Source organism: Puntigrus tetrazona, chromosome 5 (assembly GCF_018831695.1).
Source record: "Puntigrus tetrazona isolate hp1 chromosome 5, ASM1883169v1, whole genome shotgun sequence".
Taxonomy (NCBI): domain Eukaryota; kingdom Metazoa; phylum Chordata; class Actinopteri; order Cypriniformes; family Cyprinidae; genus Puntigrus; species Puntigrus tetrazona.
Genome location: NC_056703.1, coordinates 30,904,469 through 30,920,662, shown reverse-complemented (window position 1 = coordinate 30,920,662; position 16,194 = coordinate 30,904,469). Strand labels below are relative to the sequence as shown.

Genomic DNA, 16,194 nt, shown 5'->3' with positions numbered 1-16,194 from the left:
TTAAAAAAAATAGCACAATCTCATCTGAAAGTTTTTTTGAAATGGTCAAAAACACAAAGACTTCTGAAAGATGGCGGCATCATTATATTAATTTTGATAGAATGATGCCGATTATGATTGGTAGGTCTGTTATTAAAATCTGTTGACTTCAGTAATCTTGGTTACGTTATACACCGGTGGGTCAGGGTTATCCCGTTCAAAAACGAGTAAAAGATTGCAAAGCTGTATCTTAATGCACTTTTAGATATTGGATAAATATGATAATAGTTTTTTTTTAAAGAATGTCTGAAGACCGAATAATGTTAAAACGAGACTGGCATCAGGACAACTACATCTGAACACCATTAATACTCTACATAAAAATTATTAAAGACAGCTGAATGGGATTTTAGATTCTAGTTCTTTTGAAATCTTCATTTTTAAGCCTCCATCTCAACGAGATCTCAACGCAGGGCCTGTAACATCAGAAAAGAGCAGCAGAGCGGCATCAGACTCTTATAAAAGCAACATGAAATCAAAACCCGAGCATCTGAAGAAAAACCATTCAACTCCACGCTTCAGCTGCAAACAAAAGAGCTATACATTATTACTGGTTTTAGATGCACAAGTACACTTCTGTAATGTAATTAAAGTGCTCTATTTTCGTGCACTAATTTTCTACTTACACTAAAAATGATTCTTTAGTGCTTCTTAAGATCATCTAAGCGTGCTCAACTGTGCTATTTCCAGACGCCATGAATATGAACTAAGTGCACTTCTTTAGTTACCACTTGAAACCATCTTGCATACAAAAGTGGTCACTAAATACATTTTTAGAAACAAAGATAGTATATTAAAAGTGCATCATGTCTCAAAGTAGCACAGTAGAGTACACTTAAGAATCATTTTTAGTATGTTAAGCACAAAATAAGTGTGTGAGAATAGAGCACCTTTGCAGAAATCTACTTGTTCTTTAGCTGGGTACTTATTTTTATGATGTTATGGGTTTAAACATGCATTTAAATTCTCAAAGACAACTTTCTGCAAAGGTTTGATTTTCTTGATTGAAGGGTCAGTTTTCGTCGATTTCTTGAACAGAGCTCCACATCCGGTTTCACCTGAAAGGAAGTCCAGAAAAACGCCGAGACGCAGAAGCTCAGATAAAGATAAACTTTAGTTTATTAGTGGCTATAGATAATGCTATCAGACCATAATCATAAAAAATGAGGAAACAAGAAACGCTACATCTCTGGTTAAACATCAGCGTGGATTAGCGAAGTGCGTCAGGATACAGGAACAGAAACGAGAAGCAGGAACAGAACGAAGCCGTCACAGCGTCTCCATGCGGCGGAACGAGACGAGACGATCGCTGCGGCACACGGCACTTCAGTCCAGAGAGAAACCCGAGCCATTCCTTTAGGACCCTGAGTTCATCATTCAGAGAAGCGGACGATACTGCGGTGAAGAGAACACTAGCGCCGTCGAACACACGCCAGCTTGATTCAAGCAAAATGTGCCACTTTGAAGCAGTTTCGGACGATTTAAACGAGTTTCTCGCATTCGGTTTTTTTTTTGCTTAACAAAAATAGACCCGCCTCGTTATTCGCTTCTTATAAAAAAAACATCACGTGGGCGTATTTACAAGGTCATCGTGACATTCTGGAGGTTTACAAAGATTCCCTTTCCGTCGAGACGGACGCTACGCTGTCGCCGGGGATTGTGGGAAAGAGCGGAGGAAGAGGAGAGGAGACAGAGGAAAGTACAAAGAGAAGGACAGGAAAATCCAGACAAACAACAGGCAGAACTGTGTGTGTGTGTGTGTGTGTGTGTGTGTGTGTGTGTGTGTGTGGTTTAGTAAACGCTGGCCGGATCTGTGTGTGATCGTCTGTGTTTGTAAGGCCTTGTGAGCGAGACGTTGTGCTGTGAGTTTCTTCATCCAGACGGGATCTGATGTTCTTCACTGATGACTCTTACACCGATGACTGATCCCACACCTGCTGGACACACACACACACACACACACACACACACACACACACAACATTAACCACTCAGAGTGTACTCCATGCATGTCCGCTCAAATGTATTTCTTCAGCTTCTGGACTGATTCTGATCAAGTAAAGGTCAGAAGAGCTGCAGTCGTATCTCCAGATCAACTCTTACTGTCTTTGCTCGATCCTCCATCAGTGGTTTTCTAGAAGAATCTGATCTTCAGGATCTTTTACTTTCACTGTTCCTCAGAGAACGATCTTCAAAACATCTCACATCTTCTGAGGAGCCTGTATTTCTCCACAATGGAGCGTTACGTATGATCTTACTGAGACTTAGAAGATATAGAGACCGCTGATATTTAGATCCTCAGCATCTGCTCTGATGTTATAAAGATCTCATCGTCTTAATATCAGCATCTGTAGAAAATTGCTTGTTCTTTATGGTAACATTAAAAAGCGCTATTTAGATTTATTGAACTATAAACTTCACTTTTCACCCTCTAAACCATTTTTGAGAAAAAGGATGAGTGAAAACAATCACTTATTAAATCAAACTGATATCAATCAGTTTTATTAATTTGATATGTGATAATGTGCCTTAATCGTTCATATTTTTATACTGCACTATTATTAGGTTCTTGTTTCTCCGTTCATGTTTACGTCAGTAAAGATCAGCATTGGTCTGAATAAAACCAGCAGACGGGCTGATTCTTTCTCTTCCAGCAGGAAGTGCTTTCAGAACGCCATTCATTGCGTGCATTTTTTAATATGATGCGATTTCAGTTACGTTTCTTATTAAAGGACTGCTACTTACTGTCCAGCTGAGTTTTGAGGAGTGAAGGGAAGACCTGGCCGTGATGCAGCAGGCAGGACTATCAGTAATTATGCTGTGATGTGTTTTATTGTTCTTGTGTCATCAGGTTATGGTAAGGGGCGTAACATTTCCGCCACATGTTTGCGGCATTCGGCCAATCACAACGCACTGGATAGCTGGCCAATCAGAGCTCGCCGCTTTTTAGAATGTTGAGTTTTTTTCAGGAGGAGGGGCTTAGAGCAGTGTACAGTATGTGGAAAATAAAGTGTTTTTTGAAACTGAAACACTGCGTGTGTTTAGCACCATCATACGACCCTGTATGCTCTTTTCTTAATCCTGCTACAGTTTTGAGCGTGTGTTCGATGTGGTCCTGACCTTGTTAACCGTGTTGATGGGGGTCCGAGCCGATCCCGTGTGCAGTCGCTGGCGGGGCTCCTCAAAGGCCCGGCCGGGCGAGCGCTCCCTGCGCAGGTCCATGACCCGTCCGGGCGAGCGGTCCAGCCGGGGGTCCATCATCCGGCCGGGCGAGCGCTCTAGACGCCCCGGGGACTTCTCCCGGTCCAGGGGCCGCGCGTGGGACTTGTCCCGCCTGAACTCGGTGCGGGCCTCGCGGTAGCGGTGGGGCGTCCCGGGCTGATGCAGACCCTCCTGTACCGCGGGCATCGCCGCCAGACGCTTGGAGATGTGCTCGTTATAGGTGGGAGGACCCCGCTTGTTCGGGCTGCCACGAAACCACCACAAAGAGTCAAAAACGTTCATCAGTGACACAGAAACACATTCAGGATTTACAGACACACCATTCTCCTCATGAAGTTGTGTTCGGTTTTAACAGCCAGTGTTTCACATACACTTTACTCTCGAAGCAAATTCATCTGTAAAAAATTTAGTTGTATACATTTGTACATTTTTATAAAATAACCAATATATAAAGTTTATTTGAGCGACAGTCAACTGTATATATGTGCAGTTAGAAATGCAGTATTTTAAAATGTGAATAAATACTGTACTTAAAAAAAAAAAGAGAGAGAAATGAATACTTTTATTAATCAAGGATGCATTAAACTGATCAAATGTGACAGTAAAGACGTTTATAGTGTTATAAAAGGTTTCTATTTCACATAAACGCTGTTTTTTTACGTTCTATTAATCTGAATCCTGAAAAATAAAATGTTCTAGCGGTTCTCAAAAGTATTGTGCAGCTGTAAAACTGATCATCAGAAATGTCTGTCGAGCAGTAAACCAGCATATTAAAATGATTACCTTTAAAATGAATAAACTACACTTAAAACATATTCGCACAGAAAACTGATATTTTTAAATTTCGCATTTCGATCAAATAAATGCAGCCTTGGTGAGAAGACATTTATTTCAAAAACAACCCCAAGTTGTGAATGGTTTACCCGCGCAGAGAGAGACAGACGTTCACCCGTGAGAGATATGAGTTATGAATGTGGCCCGTCCAGAGCTCATAATAAACCTCACGCCCCGAATCATGAGACTACTTACCCTCTATCGGTGAGAAACATGTCTCCTCATTCCTCATATCCGTAATAACACATTTACAACACATTTGTGCTTTTAAAGGAGATTATAGCTTCATATTAGATCTAGTCTCACACCGAGAGGTACACTTTTATTCATCACTCAGTTCACAGGTTAAAACGTTCATGATCCGTCACTCCCTCGCACAAATAAAGAAAGCACTTTTCTTCCTGTAAAGAAGAGGAACACAGTCAGAATCTCTGGACCAATCAGAGCCAGATTTCAGGTCACATGGTGTCTCTCTCTGATCCTGCAGGTGTGTTCATCTACACCCGAGCGGCTCACTTCACCGTAAACTACCTCATCTTGGTATAGTTAGGTCACTTACACATTTCAGAAGTACAGTATGTGCCAACCAGTTAGAGATGAGTTTATATATCTATAAAACAGGACAGCTATGATCTCACTCCAGTCTTCAGCAAAAAAGAAAAGCTTTATGGTTTGACATTTTAAATCAAATCACTGTTGTGGTAGTTTTACAGATTTACTATATATTTATCACTATACATACATTAAAAAGGTGCATAATGCACATAGAAAATTTTCATTTACAATAGTATTAAATACTATAGTATACTAATAAAATAATATTACAGTATGTAGTATTAAATGTTACAATATTAATATTTCTAATTTTAATAATAATCAAAATAATAGTAATAATTATTTAATATATTAAATCATATATTAAGTCATATATTAACAACATGGTCTCATTTGTTAACTATTTTAACAGCATTTTTAATAAAAATACAGTTGTTGCTCTGGTAAGTATTGTTGATTGTTTGCTCATGTTAACATTACCCATATAACTTTTTTTTTTTTTTTTTTTTTTTAAATAGTGTTATAATATATTAAAGCATTTTGTTTAGGCAAGCACATGTAAAATAAAACAAGGTAATTTATTGCACAATATTTAATCTCTCTTGCAACTGCCAGTTTATAGAGTAATGTCTTGCGTCACATGTACGTTCACACTTTCTTGTTTACGCTGAGAGGATTCGATGACTCATCAGAACGCCTCTGATTGGCCACTGCATTCATAAGCTCATCAGCCTCGCGTGTGATTGGATGTGATGAGGAACACTATAAAAATGCATTGTTGCACCATTAGCAGATCTAAATTTAACTCAGCATTTTTGTTTTTGCTTTATTCGTGACCTGCATGTTTTATCGTGATTTAGTTTAATTCTACAGAGCCAATTTGGTAACAGTTTTTGTGCCCTTGTTAATTTCAGACCTGTGGACAAGGGAAGGCTAAAGGTCTATGCTGACATTTTTGCATGATGAAAAAGAAAAACAAGCCCATGCTGTCAGTCCCATCTGGTGTTTTGAGACTGTCCCCCCAGAAAGATAATGAAAGTTTCTCCGGAGAAGCGTGGAGCTGACTCTGACCTGCGTGTGGAGCCGTTTCTCTGAGGCTCTGCGCTCGATCCTTCCTGACTCAGGTTTCCTTTGCAGCAGATCACTCTCAGCTTGTTCTGATAGGACGAGGCCAGATACACGGCGCCGGACGAGATGGCCGGACCCAGGTAACGCGGGTTAGGAATGTCCAGGTGAGCGTAAGCATGAGGCCTGAACACACACACACACACACACACACACACACACGCAGCACTCAGTGCGTCTCTAACAAACATCTCGAGCAAACGATTGAAGGGACGGCGGTCTTACCCGAGCGCTGAGTGACTCTGAACCTCGATGACGTCCAGAGAGTTGAAGTAGGTCACAAACAGGTACGGCTCTCGGTACGCTGAGGAGAAAACAGACAGGTTTTACTGATCAGGAACTGATGTGAGTGTATCATGCTGAAATGACCACTAAATATTTAACTCTTGCTTTACATTAACATTACACTTGTATTTTAGATGACAACATTTTTATTTCTTTAGCATAATATGCACAATAATAAAACATAATTTTTGCACTTCAGCAGGTATGTATTATGGCTTGGCGATTAATTAAGTGTATTTTTAATTATCTGGCTTCCAATTCCAATTATGAAAATGACATATTACATAAATATTTTGATAATATTTAAAATATTCCAAATATAAATAATAAAAAAAATGTAAAAAAGTTTGTACAAATTACAATGATATTATATATTCAATAAATAGTATTTTTTTAATTTTATATTGCATAACTATATATTCAATATGTATTCATTTTTTTATTTTATTGTTCATATAATATATATATATATATATATATATATATATATATATATATATATAAAAGGTAAATATACTGTAATATATAATTGCATTTACAGCTCACAGATAATTCTTTCTTCTGAAGTTAAATAAATGGACAATGTTTTCAATCGCAATCATTTTATGTAATTATTCTTATTTAGATTTTTGCCATAGTAGGCATCACGTTAAGGATGTTTGAGTGAAATCATGTGAATGATTGTGTAGTGAAGAAGTGTGTTCTTCTCCTCCTGTGAAATGCACAGCTCTAAACTATCAAAAGAAATCATCTTCCGCTCTCCAGACGTTATCCTGATGAATTAAACTAGGCTTTTACCGAAGGACAGAGGCAGCCGACTCCACTTGATGTCATCGCTGCGGCTCCGGCGGCCGTAGGCGTCCACAAACACACCGAACTCTGCCAACAACACACACACATTAGTGAAACATTCTCACACACACACTCACACACACACACACACACACACACACACACACACATTTACCTAGCTATCTAAATGGACTCTTTATAGGTGTAATGTTTCTATACTGTACAGACTGCATGTGTTATTGTTCTACACCTAAACCCACTCCTTACAGGAAACACACAAAGTGAAACCTAGATTCATACACACACACACACACACCGTGGAAGCAGAGCAGGTACTCCACTTTCTGCGGTGCGCTGGACACCTGGATGATGGAGATGGGGAAGCTGTGGGACGAGGCGGCGAATACAGCAGAGGCCAGAGTCACGTCGTTCTTATCCAGGAACTCTGAACACACACACATACACACACACACACACACACACACGCACACAGACACACACACACACACACACACACACACACACACACACACACACACACACACACACACACACAGACACAGACACACACACAGACACACAGACACACACACAGACACACACAGAGAGAGAGAGAGAGAGAGAGAGAGAGTTGAGTTCATCAGCAGCGGTGAGTTAAAACCAGGGTTGGGTATAGATTTCTTATGACTTTAATACTTTAAATATTTGATATTGATATTAGTCTAGTTGTTGGTATTTTGGTTAAAAGCATAGGCAAAAAATGATAATTTAAAAGCTCCGCCTCACCTTCCAGCACGTACTGCTTCATCTCGATCTCGTAGAACTTGTTGGTGCCGATGATGATGCTGTATCCGGTGAAGTGTATGCAGCTGCAGGGTTCAGACGTCTCGATCTCCTTCGGAAGAGCAGCAACACACACACACACACACACACGTGAAGGGAGGAATAAAGACGTGTGTGTGACGCATATGAGGATGCTCTTATCACCTTTCTGATGCAGAACTTGTTGAGCGTGTCGTTGAAGCGCAGGATGGTGATTTTATTGGGCATCGCAGCACAGATACACATGCACGTGTCGATCTGAAACACACACACACACACACACACACACACACACACACAGTTTTCAGGAAACTCTAATGAACAGACGTACATCATAGAATCTATCATCATTAACAACTAAAGCTATTAAAACATTTGTTCATTAAAATAAGGCTGAAATAAAGTGTAAATATTTAATTAAACTAAAATTGAAATAAAATGAAACCTAAACAGTAAAAAAAAAAAAAGAGGATAAAAATACAAAAAAAACTGTTAAGTACAAAAATTACGAATGTTGTTTACAATTTTTGCAAAAATTAATATAGACATTAATGAAGAACTTGCACTTAAAAGTGTAGATGAATATAGAAACGTTATTAAATTATAGTAAAATGTTACTAAATTAAAAAATAAATGAAACCTTGGCAGCTAACTGAGGAAAAAAAAGTTTAAGCTGAAATAAAACTAAAATAATTAGAAACTAAACCTTTAATAATGCCTTCATATTAAGTCACACAAGTCTTAAAACCTTAAGTGAAACAGACATTAAATGAACACTTAAAAGTAACACACTTCTGAATGTTGCCTTGACAACTAATTAAAAAAATAAAGTACTAAAGTTACTGTATATTTACTGTATATTTATTTATGTTACTGTCATGGACCTGTTACTATATATTGCACAAAAAAATATATATAAAATTGAAAGAATTAAAAATGAAAATAAAAATAAACACTTTTGTTGTAAGCTGACAGTCATGACAAGCAGCAGGACTTTTAATCAATCACTGGGTTTCTACAGTCTGTCAGTCATGTTATGCTGGTACAGTGACTCCGCCCACAGTCAAATCTCATTGGTCCAAAATCATACATCCTGTAGCTCGTCTACATCCACAGATCTTACTAAGGAAACTACAAATCAGGAGATTGAGTACACTTATAACTAGAGATCAAACACAGGAGCTCGATTAGACTCAGTAACAGGAAGAGCATCATATGTTGTGTTCGTGTGAACCTTTACCTTTCCAGAAGCAAAGAGATGGCAGCCTTTCACCGCCTCGAAGATGTAGGGGCTGAGATCAGGCTGTGCTGGGAGATGAGACTGAGCCAGAGACTGCTTGACCCGCTTGATGTCCACCAGACACAGAGCACGCTCCTCACCTGTCACACACACACACACGCACACACACACACACACACACACACACACACACACACACACACACACACACACAGTCAGTTAACCACACTCAACCCATATAATCCAGGCAAGCTGCTCTGAGGATGAAATAACTCCATGCATCACAAAATGGAGAAATTTTTTCAGAAAGCGTTACGACTCTCTCAGGAATCGTGTTTTTAACAGCAGATGGCACTTGAGTGTGACTCTAGATCAGAGCACCATAAAATGCTGTTAAAAGTCACAATCGATTCCTGAAAGACTTGCGACACATTCTATGAATCACGATGCATCGACGTCTTGTGACAGCTCTAGTATTCTGAGCACACACACACACACACACACACACACACACACACACACACTGACCGGTGATCATGAGCAGCTTGTCCAGCTCCTTCAGGACCTGTATCTGGAACACAGACAGAGTGATGAGTCAGAGCGGGATGTCCTCTGAGAGCAGATCTTGACACACACACAGCACACACACACACACACACACACACACACACTCACTCTGAGCCCACCAGCACGATCTGAAACACACACACACACACACACACACACACACACACACACACAGACACACACACACACACACACACACACACACAGACACACACACATACACACACACACACACACACACACACACACACACACACACACACACACACACACACACACACAGACACACACACACACACACACACATTCAAAAGTCAGAAAGTTTTTATGTTAAAGAAATCTCTTCTGCTTATCAAGGCTACATGTATTTGATCATAAAAAACATTGTGAATTAGTACAATTTAAAATAAGATTTTTATATTTTAACATACTACTAAATATAATTAATATCTTTGATCAAAGCTGAATTTTCAGCATCATTACTCCATTATTCAGAGTCACACGATCCTTCAGAAATCATTCTAATACGCTGATTTATTATCAATACCGGAAACAGTTGCTGCTTAATATTTTTGAAAATATTTATTTTGCTAAATAATAAAAAAATCTACAGCAGTTATTTAAAATAAAAATCTTTACCGTCGCATTTTATTAATTGAACACATCTTTGCTGAATACAGATATTTCTTTTAAAAAACGTGAACAGATTTGAACTATATATTTTTATAATTTTTTCAACCATGCTAAATAATGAGCAATGTATAAGCCGTGGGTTTAAATGATTACTCCTTTTTATTTTGCGGTGTTGCTGTGCTGTACCTGGTCAGTCAGCGGTAAAGTACAGTTTATATCCAGCCGGTCGTCTCCCTCCAGCTTCAGCAAAGAGTTTCCCAGCAGCTTCTATTCAGAGAATAAAAGAGACGGAGACCAAGGATTAAAACACAGCCGTCACACATTGACTGGGTACAGGAGCTGAAGCCAACACAGATGGAGTCGCTCGTGATCGGAAAGAGTTCAGGACAGTGTTTCCTACAGTTTTCAGAATTTGTTATATATATATTCATGCGCATTAGGTCTCAAGTGAACGAAACGAAACAAAAAACAACGAAGGAGCGCTCCAGCTTGCTTTGTGAATGAAGCCTGAGCGATTCGTTTCAAATGAAGCGAGTCATTTGTTTGTGAATCGGTCCTGCTCGAGACGCCTGAAACGTCTATTCGTTGTTTTTGTATTATTTCTGCGTCGCCAGACTGAGCTGCAGGAAACACTGGAGTCGGTGGATGAAGGGCCTGATGATGCAAGCGGCACGGGACCAGACAGAGGAGCATGCTGGGTAACACGAGTGTGTGTGATGAGCTTCCCTCAGTCATCTGATTACCTGAACCAGCGGAGAGAGAGTCTTCTGACGTTTAACACCGGCCTACAGCGTTCAGAACACAATCACACTCACAGCGTTAGTCAGACAGTCATCACACACCGAGTCTCTGTGAGCTTCTGGGTCCTGATCTGATCGGGTGATCTTGGTCACCCCGCCGACGCTCAGCAATATTACAGATGAGCACAAAACAGGGGACTATGCTAGTGACCTCTTAAAAGTTGACGAAATAAGACAGCATAATAAAAATAAAAAAGTTCAGGAAGAGTCCAGAGATGATGTGCGTGATCAATCAAAACACACGCATGTATGTATATTTAAGAAAAATATGTTTTCATATTCAATACATTTATACATTATGTAGATTATATGAATTTAAATATATACATTTAAATACAAAAACATTTAAAAATATTTACCGTATGTGCAAAAACAAAATGGGGGCGTAAAATAAAACTGAAGTATAAATATGTCACAAATTCCACTTAAAAGCCTGAATGAAAATAATTGAAATAAGAAAAAATAAATCAACTTAAAAAGATACATTAGAAATGACATAAGCGCCTTAAACTGTAGCCAAAATGTAAAAAAAATACATTAACAGATATTATACTATATTAACAGCACTATATTAATATCTTTGCATCACATGAATAACACTAAATAATACAATACACTGCTCACATGATTGCGTTACTCGTGTGTCAGTTGTTGCTGCTGTAAAGCTGCTTTGACTATATACTCTATATACTATATACTATATACTTTGACTATATAAGCTAAAGCCAAGATCTCGGGAAACTGCATCAAACATCTGACACTGAGGCAGATCTAATCATTGCTCACCGCGTCCGCCTCGCTCTTCTCTCGGGACCCTCTGCTGCCGGCCACCACTGACTCCAGAACAGCCACCCAGCGCTGCTTATCTGGGAAACTAGGAGCCATGAAGTACAGAGACTGACCCGGCCAGCACGTGGTGTGAGGATGAGACTCCAGCTTCAGCACGTACGGGATATCTGAGACACACACACACACACACACACACACACACACACACACACACACACACACACACACACACACACACACACACACACACACACACACACACACAGACACACACACACACACACACAGACACACACACACACACAGAGACACACACACACAGACACACACAGACACACAGACAGACACACAGACACACACACACACACACACACACACACACACAGACACACACAGCCTTCAGTCATTGTGCAAACTCAAGCATTTTTGATCATTGTTTCTGTCTTCATTTCATGGCGTTTAGACACAGCTGTGGTGGGCTTTTTTTGTCTGTCGGTATTCAATCATATTTCTAATTTGAGGCAGTATTATGTCGATTCTGGCACCTAAACATCACAAAAGATTTTAAGCTCTTTATGTAGGTGAATCTGTTTTGAATGGACCGCCTCCGTCTTCACTTTGTTCTGCATCCAGCTAGCGCTGTGACATAAATATGACATTGTTACATTTGATTGGCCCGCTTGTCTATCATTTAGAAAAAAACAGGCCAATCAGAAGAGAGGCTCATGAATTGTAATAAGGTAGAAATATATTGAGATGATTTTTGGGACTTATGCTGCATATACAGGACATCTACATCTAAAATAAAAGTCCAAAGAGGTGCACAATATGGGACCTTTAAAATAATTCTGAACAGAAATGAAATGTAAAAAACTATTTTTTTTTTTATTTAGTTGGTTGCTAAGGCAACTTTATTTTATTTAGCTTACATTGCCATCGTAAAATAACAAAATTTGAAAACAACAACGACAACAATCATCATCGCTGTTATTTATACTCCTTATTTCAAGTGGCAATAATCTGCACCTCAGTATTGAACAGAATTGTTCATTTCAGTTGCTAAATGTTAATTTCAAATTAAATATATGCTGTGGTTGACACCCCTATCGGGACACTAAAGCCGTCCCTACACCTACACCTACACAACATTTTAATTATTACCTTCATTATTATTGAAAATGAATGCTTTTATGGTGTGATTTAAACAAAAGAGGAAAAATATCACTAAAAGGCGCGTTCAAAATATGATCGTCCGGGCCGTTTTATTTCCGTTTTCCAGTGAAAGTCAGCGAGCAGCACCTGATTTAGCCGTGTTGATGAGCTCCGAGGCTCCGACGGCTCCGTGAACGGTCACCTCACCGTCCGGCAAACACAGCTCGAACTCCTCCTGCGCCTTCACCGAGTCTGAACACACACACACACAGCTCAGAAAACACACACGGCCGCATCACGCGCAGCGATCCGACGGAGGGACGCTTTACCTTCGGCCGGCTCAGACTCGTAGATGGATAATTTGGTCCCGTCCAGAACCACGTACTTCCTCTCCCAACCCTGCTGCCCTCTCTTACCGTTTCTACAAAATCACATCACACCGATCAGACACAACAAAGTCAGTAATACAACAAGAACAAATGCACACATTACAAGCATAGACGAACAGCTTACATCATAAACTATAGGCTACATGAAGACAGTGGTATTCAATAAAACAACAGAACGCTTGAGACATGGACATAAACCTACTGTATTTACTAGAAAACGGTTATTTTCACATGACTTTGTTTTTATGTATCTATGAGTCCAGGAATGGTCTGAAATTGTGCAGATTGGCAAAACACGTGCAAACTTTAACTCTATGATGGTTTAACTCAACAGTTAATCCGTTTATCCGGGTTTTCTGACAAAGAGATTTACAGGGGCATTTTATTTTAACATTTGCAATGGCATCACTTCCGTCTTTGTTCGTCAAATTCAAAAACGTATGTTTATATCCTTTTTACAATTTCTATTGAAAACAATACAGAATAAGACAAGTTAGCAATCATACAGTACGAAATATATTCATTTAAAAAATTCAGAAGTAGCACAAAAGTGAATCTTCCGTCGTTTAATGAAGCTCATGAGTGCTATTGAATTCATAAATTCTTTTGGATATTAATATTTTAGATGTAACATTTTGAATAAAGAAATATTAAATCGTTTAAATAACTGAAATGAAATGCTAAAAATTAAATCTGCCAGCAGGTAGCGGCAAGTCACTGAATCATTCATTCAATTGAATCTTTCGAATGGCTGATTCATTCAGGAGTCACAGCGTTTATGAACAGGTAATCATGAATCACTGACTCACTGTATTTGTTCAAAAACGAACTCTCATTCATGAATGGATTATAATACGCTGTGTTTGTTTTTATAGATGCGCAGCGACTCAGCTCTGACTTTATTTGGAAGCATTTCGTTGATGAAATAAAGCAAAATCAGGCAGTACTTATTTACTGAATCATTGTATTAAATCAGTATCCCATTAGCAGACTCCCTTACTAATCACTTCATTCTCCTTAATGCGATCTGTGGGCTCACAAAAATGACTTCATATTAATCTTCACATTACTTTCCAATTATTCTGTGTCCTTTCCTGAAGCTCGAACGGTACGAACTGACCCTTATGACTGTTTTTGTGGTCCATCTAACCTGTAGATAGACCAAGGGTCAAACCGAGCCTGAATATAAACACACGCACCTGGGCTGCTTCATCCAGCCCTCCAGACGCACGTGACCCGAGGCCTCTTTGACCTGCAGAGCCGGGGAACTGGCTTTATCCCGACACAGAGCCTCAGAGAAGTGAGTGGCGTATTCAGCAGGAAGACCGCAGGTCGCCGGCAAACACGGAGAACACTTGGGATGGCAGAGAGTACGGCACTCTGAGAGGAGATAAAGAGAGAAGAAGAAATCAGATTTAACTGCTCAATTTCTCATTTATAGGCCACACAGGTCTTCTTTTTTTTTTTTTTTTTTAAAGGTAACTTGAACCATGCATTTGTAGATGCAATTTTCGGTGCAAAAAACACACTGTTTACTTGTTAAAAAAAAAAACTATAGAAAGTGAGTTCTACAGGAAAAAAGGTCAGGACTATGACCACGCCCCCTCCCTCCCAAGAATCATGTGCACTCAGAATTTAATTTAACTAAAAAAAGGCAAGTAAACAATAAATGAAGAAAAATTTTATTAAATGACAATCAATGTCGCAGATAAAAACAACATGCTTTTTACCATTGCATGGCATTTTTATAATTTTATTAGAAGTGTGTCATTTAAGTCAAATTCCAACATCTATATTTATAAGATTTTCGCAGCTTGTAATTAAAACAAATGTAATGAAGTAGTAGAATGAGACAAATTAGCATTAATAAAAACATTTTTGTAACACAATATGGACATTTCCAGACATTTAATGAGGTTTAGATTTAAATCATGTTAAGATTAATGTTTTTAAATAAAACACTTTAAATATAGAGATATTAAATGATTTAAATAATAGAAATTAAAGGTTAAAAATTAAACAATCCAGAAGTCGTGGCGGCAAATAACTGATTTGATCTTTGAATCATTTATTCAAATGATTCATTCAAACAGCTGATTCATTCATGAATGAGTCAAGTGGCTGTCTTTATGAATGGGTAATCATGAATCACTGACTCTTTAGATTTGTTTAAACATTATTTCAGCCAGTTTTTGCCTTTATGGATGCGCAGTTAGGGTTAGTCGTTACTTCATTTAGCTGTGACATTAAACTATTTTTCGTCTGCACTTAATAGGCTATTAACTTCATGTTTATTGAACTGTTATTAAACCAAACCAAACTGTCTATTAAATCAATATCACATTTGCAAACTAGCTAAATTTTTAAAAGCTGTCCTTAAAGGCTCTCGCCCTCTTTAGTTCATCACTGAATCTGTCACTTTAAAGAAGATTTACAAACGCATTCAATGAAAAATGACAGTAAAGTCATTCATTTTTTCCCGTCTCTAAATGGACGGACGTGTCTTCTCGGGGATGAACTCGTTCGCTGATTTCGTGTATTTGTGTTTTTGTACCCAGACACGTGGCAGCCTGTCGGCCGAAGTGAACCGTGTCCAGACAGACGGCACACTTGGCCGCTCTCATGTTCAGACCCACGGTGAAGCGATGAGGGATGTTGTGATGCATTCGCTCCTTCACGCGCCGCCCGTACTCTACAGAGAGAGAGAGAGAGAGAGAGAGAGAGAGAGAGAGAGAGAGAGAGAGAGAGAGAGAGAGAGAGAGAGAGAGAGAGAGAGAGAGAGAGAGAGAGAGAGAGAGAGACATAGAGAGAGAGACAGAGAGACAGAGAGAGACAGAGAGAGAAAGAGACATAGAGAGAGAGACAGAGAGACAGAGAGAGACAGAGAGAGAGAGAGAGAGAGAGAGAGAGAGAGAGAGAGAGAGAGAGAGAGAGAGAGAGAGAGAGAGAG

General features: G+C 39.1%; 1 protein-coding gene across 3 annotated transcripts in view; it reads right to left on the bottom strand.

Moving 5' to 3' along the window:
* Positions 1-9,577: 9,577 nt before the first annotated feature.
* Positions 9,578-16,194, bottom strand: part of cita (citron rho-interacting serine/threonine kinase a) — a 58,131-nt gene continuing 51,514 nt past the window's right edge. For 2 of the 3 annotated variants that reach the window (XM_043238235.1, XM_043238237.1), the window contains exons 34-40: positions 15,799-15,936; positions 14,444-14,624; positions 13,185-13,276; positions 13,003-13,107; positions 11,701-11,870; positions 10,301-10,381; positions 9,578-9,609 (exon numbers count right to left, since the gene is read on the bottom strand). In XM_043238235.1, the coding sequence (XP_043094170.1) occupies positions 9,586-9,609; positions 10,301-10,381; positions 11,701-11,870; positions 13,003-13,107; positions 13,185-13,276; positions 14,444-14,624; positions 15,799-15,936 (791 nt within the window). In that variant the 3' untranslated portion in view covers positions 9,578-9,585. Of the gene's footprint in view, positions 9,610-10,300; positions 10,382-10,857; positions 10,900-11,700; positions 11,871-13,002; positions 13,108-13,184; positions 13,277-14,443; positions 14,625-15,798; positions 15,937-16,194 lie in introns of all 3 variants that reach the window. The other variant, XM_043238234.1, reaches the window with a different exon arrangement.